Source organism: Monodelphis domestica, chromosome 4, assembly GCF_027887165.1.
Source record: "Monodelphis domestica isolate mMonDom1 chromosome 4, mMonDom1.pri, whole genome shotgun sequence".
NCBI classification, from domain to species: domain Eukaryota; kingdom Metazoa; phylum Chordata; class Mammalia; order Didelphimorphia; family Didelphidae; genus Monodelphis; species Monodelphis domestica.
In genome coordinates, this window is record NC_077230.1 from 256,128,135 (window position 1) to 256,154,395 (window position 26,261).

The window sequence follows — 26,261 nt, forward strand, 5'->3', positions numbered from 1 at the left end:
CACTTAAGGATTTATAGAGGGAGAAGAAGGTCTGTGATCTGCATGTCCTAGCAAGTGACAAATCAGAAACAACTTACTGACCCCTTGGGTCATCCAAAGCCAAGTTTAAGCCACCATTGGTATATATAAGACACAGGAAGTAACATAAAGAGCACCTTTATATTTTGAGTCACTTCCTGTGAGAGGGAGTGGGTCTGGGAACTTGACCATGTAGGAGCTCCAGTGTTAAGACCTCAGACTGCTTCCTTTAGACTGTCACCTGGTGAGTTAAAAGGGTGACTCTCCTTTATTTAGCTATTGGCCCCTCATTTTGGAGGAAGCCTCATGGCTGGAAGCCATGTTAGATTCAATCCTCTGGCCCCACCTTGGCTGAGGCCTCTGAAATCCTGCCTGGTTGAGATCCGGCCAGAATAGCCATCTCTCTCTCTCTCTCTCTCTCTCTCTCTCTCTCTCTCTCTCTCTCTCTCTCTCTCTCTCTCTCTCTCTCTCATTCCCCTTAATTTCTTCCCTCTATTATAAAGAAACCACCATAAATTCTATTCTGACTTGAGTATTTTCATTGGGATTTAGAATTTAAATCCCTGATGACTAACTAAAATATATCCAGACCAACCCTAAATTTTACACCTTACAGCATTAAAGTTCATAATATATTTTATATTACTAGAAATGTAAATTCCCCAAATACACACACACAAAATGATCTGCCATTTTTGTCCCACCTAGAGGAAGCACTTAACTTATGAAAAGTGGAAGTTTAAGTGGAAAAAAAAAACAAATATCTGAGCAATTGGGTAGCTCAGTGAATATAGCACTGAAACTGGAATTAAGAGGATACGAGTTGAAATAAGACCTCAGACACACTTGCTAGCTGTGTAATGTGGACTAGTTACCTCTGCCTACCTCATCTGTGAAACAAAAATAATATTGTGATACTAAAGTGACATAATATTTGTTTAAAGCATTATAAACTTTAAAATGCTATATAAATGCTTGCTATAAATGGTAGATCCATCTTTTAGTTGATATTACAATTAAAGAGCAATTCAGTGAACCTCTATTAAGGACTTATGATGTACTGTGGTAGATTTTTTGTATTTTTTGGAGGGGATTTTTTGGAGGTGGACTGGGAGAGAATCCAACTAAAGTCCCTCTACTATTACAGATCTATAATTATTTTCTAATTTATAATCATGAGAACTGCGTAAACCTCTGAGTACAAGCTAGCTATACATATAGTAGCCCCAAAAAACCCATTAAAATTAAAAAGGTTAATTCTGTATATCACTAAATTACATTATCTATCTCTCATCATTACCCTGCCAATGTCCAGTTACTATTTAACAACCAGGTATAATCTATGAACTCAAAAACTTCCTAAATATGTTGTAGGTCACTGATTGAGAACCTATGGCATGGGTGCCAAAGATGGCACACAGAATGCTCTTGGTGGGTATTGTAACAGAAGATGGCACATATAAAAAGTGCCAGGCTGAAGAGTGTGTGGAACTGATCTCCTTCTTGGGAGAGGGGCCTGAGGAGAGTGCAATCTTGAGGAGCAAAAGATTCTGGCTGGTAAAGACATTGTTCTCAGTTTGGAGAAGCAAAAGATAGAAGGTTAAATATGACTTTCTCCTGAGTGTTACCCACTTTTTCCTGTTTGTGAATGGAAATCCTTCTCCTCAACATTTCCCAATTGAAGAGATTCACTAAAGAGAAACTTGAGAAAACTCATTTTGAATTTCTGTCAGACTTTTACCTCACTTCCTGTTGCCCGGGGATTGAACTGTGGCCAAGAGACCAAATCTCTAACGGGGCTTAGGATGCCAAAGCCTGAGTGAGTTCCCCCCAAACGTGAGGAGGGAAGGAAAAGGGTTTTAGATAGAGACAGAGACCCCTTTTTGCCCACTATCCTTTCCCATTCTTTCCCTGAGTTATTCCTTTCTATTACCCTGATTTAATTGACATTAAAGTAGTTCTTTTTTCCCCAAGCTGCGAATCAAGTGTGAGTAAATAGATCAAGGGGAGATACATCTTCCTAGGAAGAAACCCTTTGGTCTCTAGTAGTGGAGAGGGGACAAGGGGACACAAGCAAATCTGGGAGAGCAGCCATAGTTAAAGAGGGAAGGCAGAAGGGGGAAAATCTTAAAACCCCCTCTCCTCTCTATGAGCCAACCCTACACATCTGCTGGCTCCCCTGAACCCTGCTTTGAGATGGGAGGTCTCCACTCTTTTTCTCTCTTATTTCATAACAGCAAATAGCCTCACCCATCAGAGTTTGTTATTAGAAAGGCAGAGGGACTCAGGCAGAGCTGCTCCCCTCCCCATTTCCACATCTGATGATATTTTTACATATACCCCATCTCTCTGCCCAGCAGCCCAATGGAAGTGCTCCAGGGGTAAGGTGGGAGGCTCATAGGCAGCAGAGCTAGAAGGGAACAGAGTGTTTGGGTCACTCCCCTCCCTCTCTACACATTTACTGAGGACATTTCTCACTTTACCTGCCCCTCTTGCCCAGGAGTTCAAAAGGGGAGCTTTCTCTCTCCATTGTGTAGGATAAGATTGGGTGGGGAATTCCTAGCATTCAGTCTTTGGAATGAGGGTAGGGGGTGGGCATTGCACTTGGTCTCTATAAAGTTCACTATGATTGGTTTAGGTTCACTTGGCTCTCCCTACCTTCCAGATAAATTGGGGGGAAGGAAGTAGAGCAGACACATAGACAATGGTGGTAATTACTTCAAGAAAATGACAAATATAAAATTAAGCTAGCTAAATGCTACTCCAATGATGGAAAACATTTTAGAGACCACATGCCATGCCCCATCACTCAATAACCCACACAGTGGAGGAAGAAAGTGCTTTCACTATGGTGCTGGACAAAGATTCGGATGAAATGAGGAATGTACCAAGCCTGTGTGGAAAGGGAGAAGGGAGTATGTGCTCCCATTGGTCTGCTGGGCAGAGATGTGGGTTATTTGGAAAATGGCATCAGGCACAGGGGAGAGAGGAAAGGCAGGGGACCAGTGCATGTGCCCACAGAGAGCATTCTTTGTGCCATCTTTGGCACTTATGCCATAGGATTGCCATTATGTTACTAGTCCTATGAATCTTATAATGGAATACTAAATCATTTTGTCCACTGCCTATATTGCTAATTTTCTTGAATTTTAAATTCTCAATTAACTATTTTTTTCTTCTCTTCATCATCATTTTGCATACCTACAAACATTATTTTCTAATATTATAATTTATATTTATAATTATATATTTATATCAAACTCTTGTTGAGAAAGATGTCATGTTAAATTAACCTGATTCACCTATTCCAGCCAAGCCATATTACTTCCTATTTCTTAGACATGACATTCCTTCTCCTCTATTAGCATATTCTGCACCAATGTGAACTTTTAAATTGCTCCACCCTACTTAGACCATACTTTAGGAGATTTGATTTAGTTACCTCTTTATTTTAACAATGGAGATACTTGGTCTAACAGAATCAGGAAAGTCTTGGGAACTCTACATTGCTCCACTCTACTTAGTCTACCAAGGTCAGCAATGTCTGCATCCATACTTAAGTATCTAGGAGGATGGCCTTTGATAGACATGTGAAGAAACAGCTCACAGACCCCTGGGCTGTCCTAAGCCAAGCTAAGCTACCTCTGTTTCAGATAACATGCAGGAAAGTGATGTAAAACCATCAATAAAGGATGTATCACTTCCTCTTTGGTCTCTTTCCCCAGAGAGGTGCATCTTGGCTGGTAACCTCCTGTGAGCAGGCCAGGGTACCAGTTAGATCCTGGAACTCAAGGCTGGAGGAGCTCCCTCAAGCAGCTTCCTTGAGATGGTCTCGTGGTGAGTGATAAGACTGTGACTCCCTTTGCCCTTGAATCTCAGGGGAGGCCCCTTTGGCCAAGGCCTTTAACTCCTGCCCGGCTCAGCCTGAGCCAGAGCAGTTTAAATTAACTCTTTCCTCTCTATCTCTTCTCCTTAATTCCTTCTCTCTATATAAATTAAAATAACCATAATTTCCATCTGATTTGGGTATATTATTACTTTGGATATCCCATGGCAACCAATAATTAATTTAGATTTTAGGTCACAACTATAAAATTATACTTACACCAACATGCACTTTCTTTCTCTTTATCTCCAACTCTTTGAATTCTGGCTTCCTTCAAGCTTAGCTGAAATTCTTCCTCAACAAGGTCTTTCTTGATGCAATCAATTGTTGTCCAACTAAATAATTTTGATTTACCTTCTCTCTATTATGATAATAGATTATTGCTATTTATCTGTGATATCTGCCATATCATCTCCCACTCTAAAAGTTAGATTGTTATCTTACTAATTTTAGATATCCAGTACTTAGCTTAGTCCTCAGTAAAAAGAAATAAATACTTATTCAATGGAATTGAATTCATAGAGATAACCTTTAAAATACTCTACACTAGAATAACTGTCAACCTGATTTTTAGAGCAATTTCATTTAACATTTATCCTATGTCTAAACAAACATTGGTGTTTTAGAGACTTTGCCAGACCTTCGTTTCCTGAGAGCTCATGTTTCATGATAAATCATATATAGATTTATTCACAAAACATTTGTGTACCATTGCGAACATGCAAGGGAATTATAATAAATATATAGGCAGAAGAAGAAAAAGTTTCTAATCTACAGCTTCAGGTTAAAAAATTATATAATAGCAACAGTTTAGTTGATGCTCATATTTAAACTGTGTAGATATTTTATCAGTTTCTGAGCTAATGGCTAGAATAATCTAAGTGTTCCCTTCAGTCAGCATTAAATTTTTGAGGACAAAATCTGGGGACAAAGTGGAAAAAATGTAAGGACTTTGTAGGAAAAATTCAAAACATTAAGAATGGTAAAAATCAGTGGAATACAGTGTATCACTAGCAAGACAGGATAAGATTAATGACATTAAATGCAGCGAAGGCAAAGAAGAAAATTATTGGAGCTGGTATAAAAGGATCAATATAGAAGTCCATAAACTAAGCTCTATAGGGACTCAATTCAACGTTTTTTTGGAGGGGGGGAGGCACAGTAGCAAATGTAGTTGATAAAAAACTAAAGAAGAGTTTGGAAAATGGAAGTAAATCATTTAGGAATTGTTTAAACAAAGCATAAGATAAAACACATTGGACTAGGAGTCCTAAGAATACAGAGTGGTGTGGTAGAAAAATAAAAAACAGACTGGGAAAAAAGAGACCTGAGTCCTTAACCCAAGCTCTCCCACTAACTAACTGTGTTTTCTCAGACAAATCACTTAAAATTTTGGGGCCTCACCCTCCTCTTATATAAAATGAAGAAACAAGAAAGAGGACTTGATGTCTAAGGATCATTATATTTCTGATAATTTGTGCTACTCACTTGTTTTCAAGCCTAAAATGATGGTGATGAGACAAGAGTGATCAGTTATGTCAAAGGAGCACCAAGATCAAAGGAACAAAGATTCAGAAAAAAAAAAATATAGCCTCACCACTGAAAAAGTTGATAGAATCCTTGAGAAGATCTGTTAGTTTAAATTGGAAAGGAAAGATTACAATTTAGGTTGAAAGGCTAAAGAGTAGCAACAGTGTTCAAATCATTCTAGTTGGCTGAAATACAAATTTAAACTATCTAATCTCAAATGGACCCTCATTTACAGAAAGGTAATCCTTTCCCACATGGGTTGTTCTAAATTTTCTCTCTTCTCTTCAAGCTTCCCAAAACAGACCACACTTCTACGTTGTTAGAAGAGAGGATTATTACCTCCATTTTACTGAGAAATAGAGATCATCCCCTCTTTAACTTAAACCTATGTTTCAAGACCCCCATGACACCCTGATTTTCTCCTTTTATTTCAATATCTGATAAAGTGGATGTTCATTCCACCAAGAACAAATTCCCTTCCTATGCTCAACCTTTTCCATGACAGCCCCACAATTGTTTCACCAGCATGAGAACCTTGCTTATAAGACAAGGAAAGTATAACAGGATGAGTGAGTGTGTACAGATTGCAATATGTGGCACTCAGTTTATTATATTACCAACAAATCCCAATGCTCTGTTACCTTTTTTAAATTTAAGGGACCAGCATTCTTTTACCCATCCAAGTTATTACTTTTAGCATCATTTTCAGTTATCAGTTGCCAATACTTGTCATTTCTACCTCCACAACATCTCTGACATCTGTCCCTTTCTATTCATACAAACTCTACCTTAATTATAACCCTGATCATTTTTTTTGCTTAGATCACAGAAATAGCCTCCTAATTGGTCTCTCTGACTCAAGTCTCTTCCCAATCCATTGTATCCTCGTTAACCATGCCAAAATAATTTTCACTATTAAAAAGTATCTCTCTATTACACAATTCTCCCTCAATATATTGAATCAGCTGCAATTCTTGTCCTTTCTGTCTCCACAACAATTCCTGAACCTGTCTCTTCTCTGCTTATATAGCATCCACTTTAATTCAGACCTTGTAAAAATTCTTCCTGTCTCAAGTCACTAACTCCCCTCACCAATAGATCTTACAAAAAGCAGCCCTGAGATTTTTCTACAACACAGGGTTGGACATGTCAATTCCTTGTTCAATAAACTATAGTGACTCCTTATCTGTAACACTTACAGATGTAATATTTCTTCTTTACTCATTCTTTTAAAATACATATTTTTGATAAATTTTAAAATGTACATTTCAATTAGTATAATTACACAGATATGTATAATTTTTAAAATCAGTAAATATGCATGTTTGGGAGAAATGCACAATTATTTTTTATAGATGGGATGCACTATCAAAAAAAGGTAAATGTACTTCAAATTACAACACTCAGCTATTACTGCTAATTATACTTACAGTCACCTGAGGCCTTCTCTTTTTGTCATCATTTCTTTAAGCCAAGAAAACAGAAATATATTCAGCTTAAAGTAGAAAAAGATGGTTTTTAATTCACTTTTAAGTCTTTGTACCTATTAGTGGTAAGTAGATCATGGCTTACTGTTCTTTCATTTTCTCAACAATAATCCCTAAGCACATTTTATTCAATTGATGATTCTAAAAGTAGATGACCCAAATTTGTCAGCCTTAGCACCCTATCAGGTGCTTGGACATGCTTTTTTATTGCTCCACTAAAATATAACTAATAGGACAAATGTGAACATGATTTTAAAAAGAGTAAGGAAAATAAAAAGTAGAAAGTTAAAAAAAAGGGTTTTAAACAGAATAAAACAGATAACCTAACAACGCTCAATAAAAATACTGATTTAAAAACTACCTGATTTTTAAGACTATTCATTAAAGAACATTCATTAATTTCAAATGCATAATCTATATTAAATTGATTGTCTTTTCAAGAAAGGTGGGAAGAGGAAGGGAGAGGATTTAGAATTCAAAACTTAAAGAATGTTAATTTTTTTATACAGAATTGAGAAACATTTAATGAAATGTACAAAAAAATATAAGAAAAAAAATAATTTCTTCAAAATGAACAAATTTTCTTTCTTTCCAAATGCTTACAACTCCAATTTTTTCATGAGATGTTAAAAATAGATGAATTCAATGTTATCTCAATTCTATTCTGTTATGGTTGTGTGTAGAATGAGAGGGGGGAAAAACTTCATTAGAATAGAAAGAACTGTCACTTTGTTTTAATTGAAGGAATACATAGTTATCTGAAACAGATGTTGTTTATCTGAAAGGAAAAAACATATTTCTTATGCAAAGTAGTATCGCTTCATAATGTATCATCCTTGAAACTGACAGTCTCATCAACATATAAGCATATGAGCCACTCACATTTTTATTTCTTAAGCTTACTTATCACTTGTAACCATAAGATCCTCTGCTCTGGGGTCAAGTAAAACAGGTGGAAGATTTTTCCAAAGTATCAGCACACCAATTTCTACTTACAAAATTATCTTTTAAATGTAATACATAAATGATAATAACCATATTACTTTTCTGATGTTATACATTTTCATATTTATTGTTCCTTAATGATTTTCTTAAATCCATGTAGTCTTTAGTTGCCTATTTGGGGTAAAGAAACTTTGATTTTTTTCAACTTAATTTATTTGTTCTTATGGTACATATGAAGATGATATCTTCAGGTTAACATAGTATCACTGTTTTAAACCCTTACCTTCTGTCTTAGAATCAATACTAGGTATTAGTTCTAAGATAAAAGAGCAGTGAGAGCTAACTAACTTGCCCCAGGTCACAAAACTAGGAAGAAGATAGGATATTATGTACATATCCTTCATGATCTTACTGAAAATGGTATAAAATCCAAGTACTCAAAGAAATTACAGGTCTAGAAATGAAATTATGATTACGTTTCCAGAACTCTTAATTTTGGACAGACATACTAATACAAAAATCTAGCAGCCAGGACAGGATTTTGAAAGAAAGAATTTAACATCAATTTCAATGATGAAGTCACAAAAAGAGCATGCTCACATTCAAAAAAACACACAGGAACATTTTCCTGTGACAGAGGGTTTTAATATGCCTAGCATAAGAAGAACCAAGTTTGATATTCATTTCTCAGACTGATTTTTGAGAGGAAAATCTACTGTCAAATTTCTAAGACTTATTCTTCCTACTCTAATGGGGAGATAAGAGAAGGTCAAGAATGTTAACCTCTCTTCCTCTAAATCTCTTCACCAGTACAGTGGAGATAATGTTGAGACTGCTTTCCGTACAAAGTTATTGAGAAGTTACATTGTAAACTCTATATTCATGTAATTTTGTGAGCTATTATCCTAGAATCTCCTCAGCGGTATTCAGATATAATCCATCTCCAAAATGTAATGGCCAGAAATTAAATTTCCACAGAGGGTGTTATCAGGGCTTTTTTTAATTCCTAGAAGCAATGCCTCTCTTGATATAACTCTAGATTATATTTACTTCCCCAATCAATGAATGGTCAAGGGACATGAATAGGCAGTTTTCACATGAAGAAATAAAAACTATCAATAAGCACAAGAAAAAATGTTTTAAATTCCTCCTGATTAAAGAAATGCAAATCAAAACTCTGAGGTACAACCTCACACCTAGCAGATTGGCCAATATAGCAGGAAATTAAAGTGATAAATGTTTGAGGAGATGTGGCAAAATTGGGACACTAATACATTGCTGGTGGAGTTGTGGATTGATCCAACCATTCTGGAAGACAATTTGGAACTATGTGTAAAGGGCTTTAAAGGAATGCCTGCCCTTTGACTGAGCCATGCCACTGCTGGGTTTGCACCCCAAAGAGATAATAAAGGAAAAACCTGTATAAAACTGGGAAATGAGGGGGTGTCCATTGATTGAGGAATGACTCAAAAAATTGTGGCATATGTTGGTGATGTAATATTATTGTTCTTTAAAGAAATAAAGAACTGAAGGAATTCCATGTGAAGTGGAATAACCTCCAGGAATTAACTGATGCAGAGTGAAAGGAGCAGAAACATTGTAAACACAGACTGATGTAAACATAGACTGATGAACTGTGGCACAAACAAATGTAATGGACTTTTCTACAAGTAATAATGCAAAAATCCAGGAAAATTCAGGGGAACTTGTGAGAAAGAATGCTGTCCACATCCAGAGAATGAACTGTGGAAATGGAAAGGCATTAGAAGAATCTGTGATAGATCACATAATGTGATAGGGATATAATTGGGTTTCGATGTTAAAGGATTGCCCTACTGCAGATATGAATAACAAGGAAATAGATTTTGAACAATGATACATGCTTAGCCCAGTGGAACTGATTATCAGATTCAGCAGGTGGGAGGAAAGAGCAAGGAATGGGAGTGGAGATCATGAATCATGTAACCATGGAAAAATATTTTAAATTAAAAATAGGGGGGAAAAGATCATATTTGCTTTCTTCTCCCCACTGACATACCATACTGTTGATCTATATTTTGCAATCAACCACAAAAAACCTCAGATCTTTTATAAAATTCTTGGCTAACTACATCCATTAAGACAGAAAAGAAGTAAACTTTCCCTATACACTTAATTTTCTTAACTTAATTTTGTTTCTACACTGTGATGATTTTACCTCATATAAATATTACTTTATTCTCACTACCCAATTTTAATTACCTTGGTGTTATCCTCTCTTTACTACTGGCAATTATATTGTTTTCAATCACTTTCCCCAGAGAATGGTTGCATTAGGGGCAAAGTACAAAACTTGAGTATCTAAAAGTTACATTTACAGAACATAAACATTATATATTTTTTTTCAAATCGCATCTACTACATACAGTTCCTTGTCAGTCACAATTAAAAATATGGTACAAGAAAAATACTGATTTAAATGCCCATTATTAAGAACTGTGAATTAACTTCCATTTTCTTTATTTATTGCTATTCCTTGTCTCTTGGAATTTGAAACAAAATCACACCCCTTCTCCATTTCCCACTTCCATCTTTTTCTCCTTTCCTCTCCCCTTGTATTCTGGTAACTATACTTTAGAATGTTGAAAGGCACAGTAAAAGCAATGTTACAAAATATATATCCTCTACCAAAACACAGTAGGATGGTGAATATGGAGGCATATGATAAGCATAAGGTAAACAAGTAGAAATGACCACCTGTCCTCATTATACATTAGAAACCCTTTATCGTGCATTTGCTTGGAAACTTAATTGACTTTAGAAGAAATTTTTAGAGATCCTTAATACTCAAAAGCAGGCAGTAAGGCCCAATAGATGATAACTCCAGAAATGGAATAAGAAAGAACTGACTGAGTTCAAATCTGTCTTCAGACACTTAGTAGCTGGGTGACCCTGGACTAGTTACTTAACCCTGTTTTCCTCAGTTTTCTCATCTGTAAAATGAGATGGAGGGGGAAAATTTCTCCACAATCTTTGCCAAGAAAATCCCAAGTGGTATCATGAAGGCTGCACATGATTAAAAACGACAAAATAACACAACATTCATGAATGCACATTCTCTGTAAGTATGTAACACAAGTTATATCCTTTCTGTGTATATGTGTATATATACATAAATATAGACATACATATACATACACACACTTCACATAAGCAATTGACCTTCACCCTAAGCATTTAAAACTCCATCTGTAAAAACTGCAGTAGGTAACAATTATTTAATTAAATTCACAGTATCATAGGTCTAAAGTTAGAAGGGACATTGAATCATCTAGACCAATCCTTTCAATTTACAGATAATTAAAGAGAAACCTGTGAATTTAAGTGACTTGCTCTTGCTACATAGGTAGTGACAGGGCCCGGTTCCATTCATTTCAATTAAACAGCTCTTCATGTGGTGCCTACTAAAGTAAGGCAATGGACTAACTAGTAGGAATATAAAAAATAAAAAAAAAACTACAAAATATCTACCCTCAAGGAGTTTTTATTTAAAAAGATTTCATTTTGGGAAAAATAATTACTTTCAACTTAAATACATATTTGACAATATAGAAGAAAATCTGGAAATCTTACTGGTTCAACAAATTCAAATTTCTTCTTTTCTTGAACTTCTTGTATCTTAAAGACATATTCAAGTGATGCCTCATAGAAATTTTGATGTTCTCTGTCTATCTGTGTATCTGCCTGTGGGGGAAAAAAAAACAGAAACAAAGACACAAATAAAAAGAATCATTAATGGTCATATTCTTTAAGGATGCAGGAAATATTAAACTATCCAATGATTCAGAATTCATTACATAGGTATAAAGTATAAAAAAAAAAAACATTATGCTAATTATTGGGAATACAGAGAATAAGAAAAAAATGTGTCTGTGATCTAGCCAATATTGCCTTCTTTCTGCTCCTCATAGATGCTCTATTTTCTGTCTTTACATTTGAATTAGACTGCTTCCCAGACCTGGAAGGTTCTCCCAGCTCATATCTGCCTAAAATATTCTCTCCTCTTGTCTGTCTCTGTCGCTCTCTTCCCCTCTCTCTTTTCTTTCAAGACATAGTGAACCCATTACTTTGTACATTTTTAAATTTAATTTAAAATTTATTGGTTATATTAAAATATCCAATTAACTCTTCCCCCCATTAGAGAAAGTATCATTTCATAAAACTACACATACACACACCCCTATGCCTTGGTTATCATTCTTTTTTAGTTCTTTCTCTGGAAATGAACATAGGAAAGTCATTCTTCAAATGACATTACTGTTGCTATATATAATATTCTACTTCCTTTTCTCATTTCACTCTTCATAATTTCATGGAGTCATTCATGACCTCACTCACTATGAGGTATTTATCTACTTTGTATTCATTGTCTTTATTTTACTTTGAATGTTTTGCTCATATGTGTACTCCTATCTCTTAATACAGGGGATTGTTGTATTTTTGGTATCAATATCCCTAGTGTCCTGTAAGTCTTGAAATTTCTCAGACTTGTGAATGTTAAAAAATTTCCACACTGAGGAATCCTCCATTGGAACAAATTCCCTACTGGAAACATTCCCATTTTGATGTGAGAACTCACCAGGATCAGAAATGGGATGACCTCTACTCCACCCATAATTAAGACTGCTTTAGGGGAGATAACTCCTTGCTAAACAATGGAAGTACTTGGACCCATGCTTATAATAAGGCAAGGAGTTCTTTGAGCTGTACCTGTTTTTTAGAATTGATACAATGGGATGCTAGGTACCTATAAAGGTCAGACAAGTTTTCTCTTAATGAGATTAGTTGACTCAGCTGTGTTTTCTCTGGTTCAGACTTACTGAGGGGATTAGTCGACTTAGCAGGAATTCAGATGGGCTGTCTTTTAGGAAACATAGATGTTAGGAAAGATAGATGTTTAGGAAACATCTACAGTGGTAGATGGAAGAACTTAGGGGAGGTGACATAGGAAAAAAACCCCTATATAAGAAAAGAAATCTCTTGAGCAAGAGATCCTTGGAGATAGATCCTTGGAGGCTTGCAGGTCCTTGGATCCTTGGAGATAGATCCTTTTGGAGGAGGCCCTTTGAAGATCTCTTGAGAAGAAGTCCCTTGGGAGGCTGACTCTGGCTGGAACTCCCTCTGGGGAGACTATTCCCCAGACATCCTTGCTTAAGACAAATGTTGTGGTGAGTGATAACTGACTGGTTTCTCTCTTAAGGCTTTGGCCTGGGTTGGCCAGGCCTGCCCTGGGCCGACCTATTCTTTTCTCATTAATTCCTTTTCTCTCTCCTTCTCCTTTTCTTTAATTCTTCATTGTATTATTAATTAAATTCTCTATAAAACCCAGTTGACTTGGACATATTCATAATTTGGGAATATATTCCCTGGTGACCACCTTATATTTGATTTTTAAACAAAACACTGTAGTGAAAACATATTTCCAGAGGTCAAATTTATTCACCCTCTCTTATATCTATCATAATTTATATCTTCCACTATTTTAACTCACTACAGTTTACATCAACCATTTTAATTATAACAGTCCTTCAGCAATGCATAAAACATAGAAGATGCTTAATAAAAAGTTTGCCTTTTTCTGTAAGAGAGTCTGAAACATCCTCAAAGCTTAGAATCTAATAGGAGAAAAATTGCAGATGCATAAACAACTAGATGAAATTGTAATAAATAAAAAAGGCAGAATTTTATTTCAGAGCTTATTTATAGTTTGGTAAAAAAGTAAGGTTTACACTGGGAACTTTGAATGATTCTGGATCTTGAATGAATTATGTTCCAAAATTGCAACACATTTTACTGCTGGAATGAAATAGGGCTTTTCTTAACTAATCCTTAGTGGCTAAGAAACTATTCTTGAGATAACCACTTTCTATTTTTTTATTTATTTTTTAAACTTTATCTCATCCTGCTACCCTCAAACTGGTAATCCTTATATGTCATTCTGAGAACTGAGCACTATATTTGGTTTAGTAGAGAAATATCACATTCAATCTCTTTTAACACAGATTTTACCACAGGTACCTGGGATTAAAGGAAGTGAATAAAAACCACCATATCCTGCTGAAGACTAAGCATTAAGCAATGGTAACTCATAAAGCAAAAACTGAGGGTAACTTTCATGGGATACTTTTACAACACAGTAAAATAATATTAGGTAGAAAGTTTTAAGCTTCAAAATAGTAATTTACTATACTTAAAAAACATCTTAATTAAAAACTATAGCTTTGATTATATAGAATTCACTAAGGATTTTTTTTAAAAAGACCCTTGCCTTCTATCTTATAATCAATATTAAACTGGCCTTTTAAGGAAGAACAGTGGTAAGGGTTAGGCAATTGGTGTAAAGATTAAAATTTAGGGGAGAGGGGGAGACTGAGGCAGGTAGAAATTAGTTTCTCTCTGCAAGGAATATATATTTTTTAGAGGTTTATTAAAGGTTAAAGATTAAGAATATACAAGTAAGAAACATGTGCCTAGGCCAGAGGCCTAGACAAAATAACCTCACATCATGGAAGAGACGCCTCTGTTCCAAAAACGGAAGTCCAAAAAGGGCGAGCCCTTCAAAAGCCTTTGCTTAAATATCTTCTCGATCTCGGCCCAGGTGAGATTACAAGGCATTCTGGGGAAGTGGAGCAAAGGCTCATGGGGATTGTAGTCCTGTATTCGAGTCTATTTTTTACATTGGAGATAAATGGCTTGCTCAGGGTCACACAACTATGCAGAATATGAGATCAGATTTGAACCTAAGACCTCCTGGCTCCAAGATTGGTTCTCTATCCACTGAACAACCTAGCTGCTTCCACTAAGGGTGTTTTAAAAATCAATTTTTTTTCTCTTACACTATGCATTGCCAAACACATGAACAATTTATAGAATAAGAAGGAAACTGTGTCAGGAAAAGTATAAGTCAGTACTATGACCACCCTCATCCTTCCATTTGACTCCCCAAAATGGTGTTTAGGTTATATTCCATGGAGGAAGAAGAAAAGCTATACAATAAAACAAGTCAATATTTTTCCTGGTCAGAATAATTTTTGATCACCTTAGCAGAACAGCCATTTGTAAGAATATCATATTAAAAATATAAAAGGGAAACAGGTGATATTTGAATAGTTGAGACTTTTTTAGAATCATTTTCCCTTCTCTAAGCTATTTTCAATGCTTTGTTACATAATATTTGTCTTTATACAGAAGATGCCACTGTCATTGTTACTAACCACATGTGAGCAAATTATTTTGTGTTTTTAGAAACATCTTGTACTAATTCTTTGAGCTCAAATGGACATTACTTGCAAATCACTTGAGTAACTCATTTCCCACTCAGGAGAGACAGAGAGTTTTAGGTTAACTAAAAACAGTAGGGAATTTTGTCTTGCTTCCAGTTACAGAAGCTTTCATCACCTCTAGTCTAGAGCACTGAAATCTGATATACTATATACTCCTTTGAAAAGTCATCCATGAAACTACAGTACTTATGGATAGCTCAATTTCTCTGGCACAGGATTAATGCTGGAATTCACTTTGAATCCCCTTTGAACTAAACGTACAGTCATGTACTATACCAGCACAGGTGCTCACACATGAATCTGATTCCTTGATTAAAAAAAAAAAATTCATGTCAAGGGGTAGCTAAGTACTTCAATGAAAAAGAGAATCAGGCCTAGATATTGGAGGTACTGAGTTCAAATCTAACCTCAGATATTTCCTAGCTATGTAGCCCTTTTCAAGCCACTTATCCCCAATTGCCTAGTCCTTAATACTCTTCTGCATGGGAATCAGTAGTAAGTATTGATTCTAAGATTGAAGGAATGGATTTTTTAAAGAAGTAAATTCATGTCACCATCCAATGAGAATATAAGCAACTTGAGGGGAATAATAAATGTTTCTAGATAATATTAATAACTGACATATATTGCATTAAAGTTTACAGAACATATAGGATACATTATGTTATTTGGACTTCAAAACAATGTGTGGTAAGTAAAATGGGACTTTTGCCCATTTTATAAAGAAATTGAGGTGCATAAACATTATTTTTCACCCAGGCACAAAGCTAATATATATTCCTAGTTCCCAGGGAATAACAGGTATATTGTAACAAAAATAACAACTCATATTTATAAAATAGTCTAAAAAATTTTAAGATATCTTTTTACTGATGTCTTCTAGTTATCGCATCATGGTTATCCCCAGTATTAACTCCTTGTGTCTCCCAGAGACATACCTAGAAATAATAATTTTATTTGAAGAGAGAAAAAAATTCAGTGCAACTGATTAATACATTGAAAATGTGAGAAAACATGTGTAATCTATTGTTTAGGCTTTCCATATCCAAAAGGGTTTGTAAGGGTGTCTTTTTATTTCTTTAAGTTACCCTTTATCTTTATAATTTTGTTACCCTGATGTTATCCATTTTGATTTTTTAAATTGCTTTCCTCTCAATAATGAAATTTCATTTTTGAAATTAATGAAATTAATGATATTAGTGAAAAAAACAATGAAATAAGTAGTACCCATGTTTCACAAATGAGCAACTGACCTCTTAGAAATTTTACTAATTTAAAACAAGACAAAAAAATAGCAAAATCAATTCTTGTTTGTTCTTTGTTTTCAAAGAGGACCAAGAAATATTCTAACTTATACATGAATTTGATATGAGAGATGAGTTGAAAAAAGTCAGTAGCTTCATTCTCCAAGAGTTATGAAAATCCAATGTCCAGGCAAGTCAGGATGATCCCATGATAGCCTAGGAAAAGTCTTAAACATGCTTGAGGTAGACACCGTGCTAACTCACTGATTGGTTTGAGGATAATATGTTATCCTCAACTCAGTTTAGCCCATCTGCTGAGACACTTTTACTAGGGTATAAAAAGCTACGTGCTACATTCTGCATGTGATAGCTTTTCAGAACCACAAGTGAGAGTTGGGTAAAAGGTGAACACCAAAGTTGGAGAAGCAGCCCTGAAAAAGAGGTAAGCAAGCCCTCATATTGGTCCTCCCTAAACACTCCATACACCCCCAGGAAAATTGGTAGAGTGCTTAATAAATTAACTCTAAACTTTGTTGAAAATGAATTGAGCCAAGCCTGCTCATAACTTCCCTTCTTTTATTCTTCCTTAGTACTTAGCACTAATGTTCCCAAATTGTCTCACCCTTATTCTAGGAAAAACAATTATTTCAGGTACATCTCAGAAAAAAAAAAGTTTCATCACTACTTCAGTGTGTCCCTTTTTTACAGAGGAAAAATTACTTCAGTAATTTTCCTGATAGAAAGATAATTTGAAGGATATGAACATAAGTTTTCTATATGCAAAAGGATACCGTTTAGTTAGGGATAATAATGGTACTATGAATTACCTTCCCCCCTACCCCCAATCTCCAATCTGAGTTCCCTAGCAACATCTGCCTTCTTCCTTATGTTCCCAAAGCTACTAAGTGCTACTAGAGAAAGTGGTAAATTGTTGAAGGGATTCATCTTATATAACATAAATGGCAACACAGGAGTCCTTATAGTTCCTATAACTCTTTATTGTATTCCCCACAGTGATTATTCTAAAATTTTCCTATATTCCTTAAACTCCTAACACCTTTGAACAGATGAACTCTACTTCTAATTTTAGTGAGTTTGAGGCTATTTCACATGAGTATTTTCAACTCTCCTCAATCATATCTAAAAACTTCTTGGCGTTCTTAATTAATTTGAGATCAGTAGGCTTAAATTCAAATCTTGGGTCTGCCACATTATATGTGTGACACTTTTAGATTTCAGTTTAATAACGTGAAAAATGAAGGGGTTCAACTAGATCATTTCTCAAAAGATCCTAAGAAATCAGGAAGGTGTGGCCATACTCCTTGCCAAAATTAATCCTATATCACCCATGACCTTTGCCTCCCTCCTTCGATTCTCCAATCAATGTTACTCTTTTACATCTTCAATGTTTCCCTATCTATCACCTTCCTCGCTTCCCATAAATAAGTATATTCCCCTAACCAAATAGAAAAATTTCTTTCTTCAGTCAGAAAAATATAAGTACCACCTCGTATTTCTCTTCTCTGTAGAAACTTTTATAAGGAAAGAAGACTCAGACATTCTGATTCGGTACTCAGAATTGTCTTTTTAAAGAGATCTCCAATGTCCATTGAATCAGATAACCTTGACCCTTTATTACATCTAATATTATTGCCCATCTTCTTCTTGGTATCTCCTTTCCTTTCCTACTTCCCATATCTCTTATAAACCTATCCATTAACACATGTTTCATATATAATGTCTACACAAATATCTCCCAGAGGACGAAGAATACTTAAGAGTCAGTTACTGGATATGTCCTTCCATATGTTCTACCAATATTTTATATTTAACATGATGAAAAGTATTTCAGTCACCTCACCCCACCCCTAAAACCACATCTGCCTTTTCATTTCCTTTTTGTCCATTGGTGGTATGGCTATTTTTTTTTTGAATCATACTTATATTCAGTGAGTTCTATATAATAACTATTCATTCTTCTTTTTAAAAAAGGTATTTTTAAACCTGATCATTCCTATCAATATATAGCAAGGTTACCTCAGTAACCTTGTAAATGACCTACCTAAAATATTTTGTAACAAATTCATTTGGCTTATTAATAAAAGATGATCTCTTGAAAAATGCTGTTATGGAACTCCTATATTTTCAAGGTCTACTGAATGGTTATATAAACTCCTACTCTTAATTCTCTCTACTCAATCTCTTTTTAACCTCTTACAATCTGGCTTCCACTTCTATTTTTGACTCTTTTAGTTGCCAAATTCAAAAGGTTATTCTTAATCATCAGTCTCCCTAACTTGTCTGCAAACTCTGCTGACACTGCTGATCACTCTCTCCTCCTTAATACACTCTTCTTCTCTCTAGCCTTTTGGGACACCATTCTTTATGGTTATCAGTTCCCATGACTTTCATTACCATCTCTGTGCTTCAATGCTCACAAATCTATCTACTCTGCCCCAGATTTTCAGCTGAACTCCAATCTTGCAACTCCAACTGCGTTTTAGAGATCTCAAACTGTAAGGCTAACTGATACTTTAAACTCAACAGGTCCAAAATCAAACTCATTATCTTTCCCCCTAAACTCTTCTCCCCTCCTCATTACTATAGAGAGTGCAACACCATTTTCCTAGACCATCAACCTCCCAGTTTAGGAATCACCTAGGATTCCTCACTATCTTTTATTCCGTGTATCTAAGCTATTGCCAAGGTCTTTGCAACATATCTTGAATATACTGGCTTCTCTCTTTGTTCACCACTACCATTATAGGGAGCAGGCCTTTATCATCTCATACCTGGATAACTGCAATATCCTACACATGAGCCTGTCTACCTCAGGTCTCTCTCCTCATTCCAATTTGTCCTCCATTCATCGAATAAAATGATTTTCCTAAAACACAATCCTAATTATGAACTATCCCCCCCGCCCCCCAATAAACTCCAGTACCTTCCTATTGCCTCCAGGAAAAAATACAAAATAATGTTTGGGTATTCAAAGCCTTTCATAATATTGTCCCCTCCTACTTCTCTAATATTCTGGAAGACCAGAGACTTTGGTTTTCAATAGTACTCTTTGATCCTGTAATACTGGACTGCTGGCTGTTTCATAAACAAGATATTCCACCTCTTGGCCCCAGGCATTTTCAATGACTGTCCCACATGCCTGATACCCCTTCCTTCTTGAACTCCATTTACTGAAATCCTGGACTTCTTGTGTCCCAACCAAAATTTCATCTTCTACAGGAAGGCTTCTCCAACACCTCTCCACTCTAGTACCCTTTGCCCTTTTAGTTATTTTCTATTTATTCTATATGCAACTCATTTTGTATATATTTGTTTGCAAGTTGTCTCCTCCATTAGATTGTAAGTTCCATGGTGACAGGAACTGTCTAACTTTTTTTTTTTATTGTTAATGCTTAGCATAGTGCCTAGCATAGAGGAAGTGATATAATAAAGTTAATTATTTATTTATTCCTTTTTTATCTGTGATATTTAACACATTGCAGTAAAGGGCACATAGTAGTCATTTAATAAATGCTTATTGACTGATTTGTTGACTTAATTCAAGGTGGCCTTAATCTACCATTATATTTAAATCATATTACCTTTTCACACAAATTTTTCAAGTGCCAAAGTTGGTCACCTCAATGGCCCTCAAATATGCCTTATGCTTTTAAGCATGCAAAGTTTTGCTAATATTAGGCAGTTAGATATGCATAAATAAAATTTCATAATTATTTGAATAGAGAAGGTTGGTGAATCTTTAGGAATAAGCTCCATGTCCAGTATTCAATTCACTCTTATAATTTAATTACAAACAGGAGGAAGGTATTAGAGATAGAAAGAGAGAGAGAGAGAGAGAGAGAGAGAGAGAGAGAGAGAGAGAGAGAGAGAGAGAGAGAGAAGGGAATAGGGCTTAAATACCCCCTCTGTTTAGGCTGGGCCAAAAGGCCCAAGCCCTTAGATAGCTGAGGCAAAGAAAAAAGATCAGTCCCTATCACTCACGTGACCAAAATGGAGAAACAGTCTCAGGGGCCTCCATCTCCAGCCTCCTTCAGAGTAAAACTTCTCAGAGCACAACCTCTCAGAGCAAAACCTCTCCAACTCCTCCTCATCCTCAGAACCCCTCTATCTTTAAGGAAACCATCTAAGTTCCCTCCCCTCAGTTCTCACATCTACCAATCACTGTCCATGTCTCCCCTGTGCCAATGGTGGCTCTAGCTTAACCCAGGACTGCCCAGAGGTCTGCCCCCCTTTGCACATGTCTGTTGAAGGTCATATTCTCAAATAATTAAATTTTGATCTATGCTGCAGCCCTTCCTAAATCCTGTTAGGCTGAGTAGGGTGGAGATTGTAAGTTCCAAGACCTGGTTCTGTCATTCCAAGTATCTCTATTGTATCAATTCTAAAATCAATCATAACTCAAAGAACTTCCTGTTCTATGTTTAAGCATAGGTCAAAGCCCTTTCCATTGTTCAGCAAAAGGTTTCTGTCCTAAAGCAGTCCCAAGTAGGGAGGAGAAGGAACCTCCCATGCCAAGGGGGTTCACATTCCAATAGAGTTCCCACTATCAGTAGGAAATTCCCTCCAAGCATGAAACCTTCCAATGGTGAAATTTCCAACATTCACAAGTCTAAGAAATTTCAAGGTTTACAAATCTGGCCCATCTGAAAGTTGATTTAAAATAAGTATTATCATTAAGAGAATGAAACTAATTCTTTAAATTTATTTATTTTTTCAGTCACATGTAGAAAAATTTTTTGACAATTATTTTCTGACATTTTAGGTTTCAGATTCTTTCTTTCCCTGTCCCCTCCTGAAGGTGGTAAATAGTCTGATATAGGATATAACAGTACTTTCATGCAATACATATTTCTATATTGCTCATATTGTGATGGAAGACCCATATCACATACACAATAAAAATCTCATGAAGGAAATAAAGTGAAAGATGTAATGCTTTCATCTGCAATCATACTCCAACAGTATCTTCTTTGGCTTTGGATAGCATTTTCATCATGAGTTCCTTGTGCTTATCTTGGAAATTTGCTTTTCTGAGAATGGTTATTCCTTCACAGATGATCATCATATAATATTTGTTACTGTATATACTGTTCTTCAGGTTCTACTCTTTTCACTTTGTATCAGTTCATATAACCCTTTTCAGGTTTTTCTTAATTTGTCCTCCTCATCATTTCTTATGGGGCAATAGTATTTCATTACAACCATATACCGCTAATTATTCATCCATTTCCCAAATGACAGACAACTCCATAGTTTCCAATTTATTGCCACTACAGAAAGAGTCGTCTTTGGTACAGGTAGGTCCTTCTCCCTTATCTCTGATCTCTTTTGGTAGTATTGCTGGGTCCAGATGTACTAGGTTATACCCAAGAATGAAATTATAACAGTGAATTGAATAGAGGACATGGAGCTAGAAAGACAAATATTCAAATCTTACTTCAGACAATAACTAGTATATAACCAAATTATTTACTCACTCATATTCCTCATCTGTGAACTAGACTTAAGACCTGTAATTTCTACTTCCTATGACTATATACCTAACTTTAAAACATCATGTAGAAGTTAATTTTGGGTTTCCAAAGCAAGCTAATACTTTTTACAAGGTACCTTTTCAATGTTTCCAGATATGAATGGACAATAAAGAGAAGGCAAGAAAAAAAAATCCAAAGGTAGAAATATTCAATTTTAGAAATTCACTCATTAGGTGGTAGAATCCTGGCTTTCATCACCAAAAAGGCAATAGAAAAATTATTTTCAAATGTGATCATTAAGTAAGAGACAAGAGTGAGCAAAACAAGACAGAAAAAAGCTGAAAGACAGAAGGATATTGAAATTAGTAATAATGACATCACAGGTAGCCAGAAGGAATCTTGAGTTTTTTAAATTCTACATTGCACATACAGAATCACTTATTTTGCAAAGGAGAGATAATACATGTTTGAATAAAGACTGTACAAATTATATTGTCATTTGAATTATATCCTAACAAAAGGATACGTAAGTGTCATATTAGTGAATTTTTTTCTATTGTAAAAATATTGACCATTCTAAAACTTATAAATAAATAATCTAGGTAGTGAGAACAGAAACAACTGGTTCAATTTGTCTCAGAGACTTTTCTTTGAACAAATTGTCCAAGCTTACCTCTTGCAAATGAGACTCCTTTTTCTTTGCTGACAAATTTAAGTGCTTGTCAAGAATAGAATAGTACTTCTCACTCTCTTTGTCAAACTTCTTCTTTCCATCCTAAGGGTGAAAAACAGAGGACATAAATTCAGGAAAAACAGAGATTCAAAGTTAATAATTAAGAAAAGCTTGATCATCTACTCTATGAGGTGAAGACTATTTAAAAAAAATTCTTCAATCTGATCTGATTGATTATTTAAAAGAAAAGGAGCTATTGCTTAATCCATAGCAAGGATATAGAATTTCCTTTATATGAATTATGCATGAAGTTAGTTTGATAAATATTAATTATAAATAAGTAATTTTATATACTTATTTGATGTCTTGCAGTAGAGAGAAAGTAAACACAGATTCATGAAGACTAACTGGGACAATGGAGGACAAGTTCTGGCAGATATAACCATACTGGAGAAACTATAAACATGGCCCTGACAACAGATTGTGTTTACTTGCTGAAGAACAACCAAGACAAGTGTGAAGAGGCTCAGCACCAGCAATCTAGTCATATAGTGATTTATTCTTTGGCCATGGCAACTTGGGAACAAAGAATACAAGTTGTTCCTTGGTCCAATATGGTATCCCTCTGATTCTTCAGTGACTGGCAGAATGGAAGGTAAGATCACAGACAGTACAAAGAATCATATAGCTTTTAAATTAACTACAAATATTAACTAGGTTTTAGTATTCTAAATGTGTGACTTTCGTCTAGTGACCAAGTAGACATAATATACCCTGTATAAGATTAACTGTTTTATCAATCTTAACATTCTAGCTATTAATGAAATTGGTAGACAAAAGGAAGTTCCAGCAAAATGAATAAGATGGCTCACATTCTGAGAGAGTAGAAAAAAGAATCATCACTTCCCAGGATACTTTTCTCAACCCAAATTTGTGCTTTCATGAAAAGTGTTTTAAAAAGACTAAAATGAAGATAATTATAATCCATAGATCACCAGTTGAAGAGAATTCAGAATCAGAGAAATTCCATTTAAACCTAAGCCCCTCCATGTGTTAGGGGAGATTTTGGAAGTAAATCTTGTAATACAGTAGTCATATAAAGCTACAAAGAATGCAGAGACCATGGAGCACCATGAGCAACCCTGAGAACCTGGAAATTAAAATGTTGGGAAACCAACTGCCATGGAGTGAGTTGGATCAAGACTCTGGTGCAGAAATCATCTTGAGCTCTGACCTATGGGTTTCTAACTTGCTGGTTTTCTCACAGGAACAAGATCCTGAAGACCATTCAAGGCTTTTACTCTTCTGCTATACAGAGAAGACTGAATCTCTAGAAGTGTTGACTGAACTGCTCAATTTGCCTTTGGGAAGATTTTCTCCTTACTGGGATGAACTTGGTCACACACCTCATCTGATTCCACCTCTATTCTGTTTCTACACTAAGACTATTTCTTTTGTGAGTTTAGCATAGATTAGATCAGAAAGAAATGGGGCTCTTAATATCTCTTAATAACTCTTAATATCTCTGGCCCTGGTGTCTTAGAAAGTAGATGTGGCATTAAAGAACATAGAGGAGAGGAACAATATATGGGTCAGTCCAAATATAAACATAAGATGTTCAAACTGTAGAAGAAATAATTTTGAGAGTACAAAGGATTGATTCTCAAGATATGTGAGATGATGACAGTCACTTGAAAACATTTTAGATTTTATTATTCTTCAAAATGCATCACCTCAAAATGACTAACATCATAGGCCTGGATTTTTTCTTTACTGAATTTTAAGACAATAATGTAGCCATTCAACAAGGCCACCCTTAATAAAGTCTAAATATGAAAATCAGTCAATATTCCATAGCAGCGAATATTATATTCTACTCTGCTACTGTTAACTATAAAAATGTAGTTGATTTGGGGGATCAAAAGGCTGCCATCAATGCTTTCTTCCATATATATGGTAAATTCATACAAAATTCCTCTAAAAATATAGCAGAGATAATTAAATAAAATTATTAAGGCATAAAGTGGGAGAATGAAAGGGAGTTCATCAAAGATGACTGCCACAGTCATGGCAGATGATAGGGAGTGCTGTTTCTATAATAGCATGCTGATAACATCAAGTCCTAAAATTGTACAAAAGCTCCTACCTGAAATCCACAATAACAAAATAAGGTTCAATCTAATTGTCCATTAAGACATAAGCAAATGGATGAAAAATGTCCAGTATCTAGACAATATTACTCATTTGGACAGAAAGCATAAAAAGCTGGGCATAAATGCCCATAAATGGAGAAACATGGAAGAAAGAACTTTCATGGTTTGGTGGTTAAAAACAAATAAATAGAAGGAAGTATGAAGGAAGAAATACTATTAAAAAACTATACACTATAAGAATGAATCCAAGCTTCTCCCAAGAATAAAGGTGCATTTTAAAAAGTGATTATTTGCAATGAGGAACTATATAGCCAAGGAATTCAAGTTGTGAGACTCCCAAAAGCAAATGGAGAAGTACCTTATGACCATGAATAAACTGTAGTATATTACCAATGAAGAAATGTGCAGTAAAAACAGAAATATGTTATCATCAGTCACCCATGGGTTCTCTTTCCCACCTCTGAAAAGGAATGAAAGTATCTTTTCATATTTCTTCTTAACATTTGTTTTTTATTTTTTGTGGTGGATCTTTATTCCATTTACATTATTGTTGTAGAAATTGATTATATTGTCTTCCTGGCTCTGAGCAAGTCACTTAACCTCTCAGTGAAACAGGTGACTGAGACTATAAACTGAAAAATGGTTGCTTGTCTGCATTGGCAGAGTTTCCCCACAAAATATTTTCTACACCAATGAGATGGAAATTTCCCAGCCCATGTCACTCCAATTGTACTACAGTCTCTGCTTATATTGAAGCTGCCACCTGTGACCCTGGGCTTGGATTGGTAAGCATTCAATTTATATTGACTAGTCCAATATTTCATTTAAAAAATTTCTGAATATTACTATCTTATCACAAATACCCTCCTCGCCTATACCATGCCTTTAGCTCTAAAAACAGTATTGAAATCAACATTACTCTTCCTGAAAAGTACACATCCATCATTGGTCCTATGACTTCAAATGGAATTGCAGGGAAAGTTTCTTAAAGAAGATAAGACTTTGATAATTATGGAATTTGAAGACCAAATAAGGGAAATGGCCAAATTGGGGGGGGGGGGGGAGGAAGAAAATCTCCAATTCAAATTCCTCAGATAAAGGTTTGATATACAAGATATAGAGGTAGCTAACAGATACATAAACATGTGTATGTATGTATATGCATATACACTAGGGAAGGACATTCACCAAAAGTTAATGGATACAAGTCATACTTTAATGAAAAACGTAAAACTATTAGCAACCATATGAAAGATTCTTCAAAATTACTAATAAGAGAAAAGCAACTCAAAATCACTCTTGAGATATCACTTTAAATGATGCAAAATGGGAGGAAAAGGGCAAATGAGAGCAATGTTGGGGGATTTGTGGAAGAAGAGATACACTAGTGCATTTTTTATGCATCTGTAGATCAACATAACCATTTTGGAAAGCAATTAGTGTTATGTAAATAAAGTAAAATGTTCATATTCTTTTACTCAGAGATTCCAAGCCATTGATAAGAAAAA

General features: G+C 35.2%; 1 protein-coding gene across 1 annotated transcript in view; it reads right to left on the reverse strand.

The window, feature by feature from the left end:
• ARHGAP42 (Rho GTPase activating protein 42) overlaps positions 1–26,261 on the reverse strand; it is a 400,535-nt gene that overhangs the window by 107,658 nt on the left and 266,616 nt on the right. Inside the window, exons 5-6 of the mRNA XM_001365340.5 lie at positions 22,601–22,702; positions 11,479–11,589 (exon numbers count right to left, since the gene is read on the reverse strand). Coding sequence (XP_001365377.2) covers positions 11,479–11,589; positions 22,601–22,702 — 213 coding nt within the window. The remainder of the gene's footprint in view (positions 1–11,478; positions 11,590–22,600; positions 22,703–26,261) is intronic.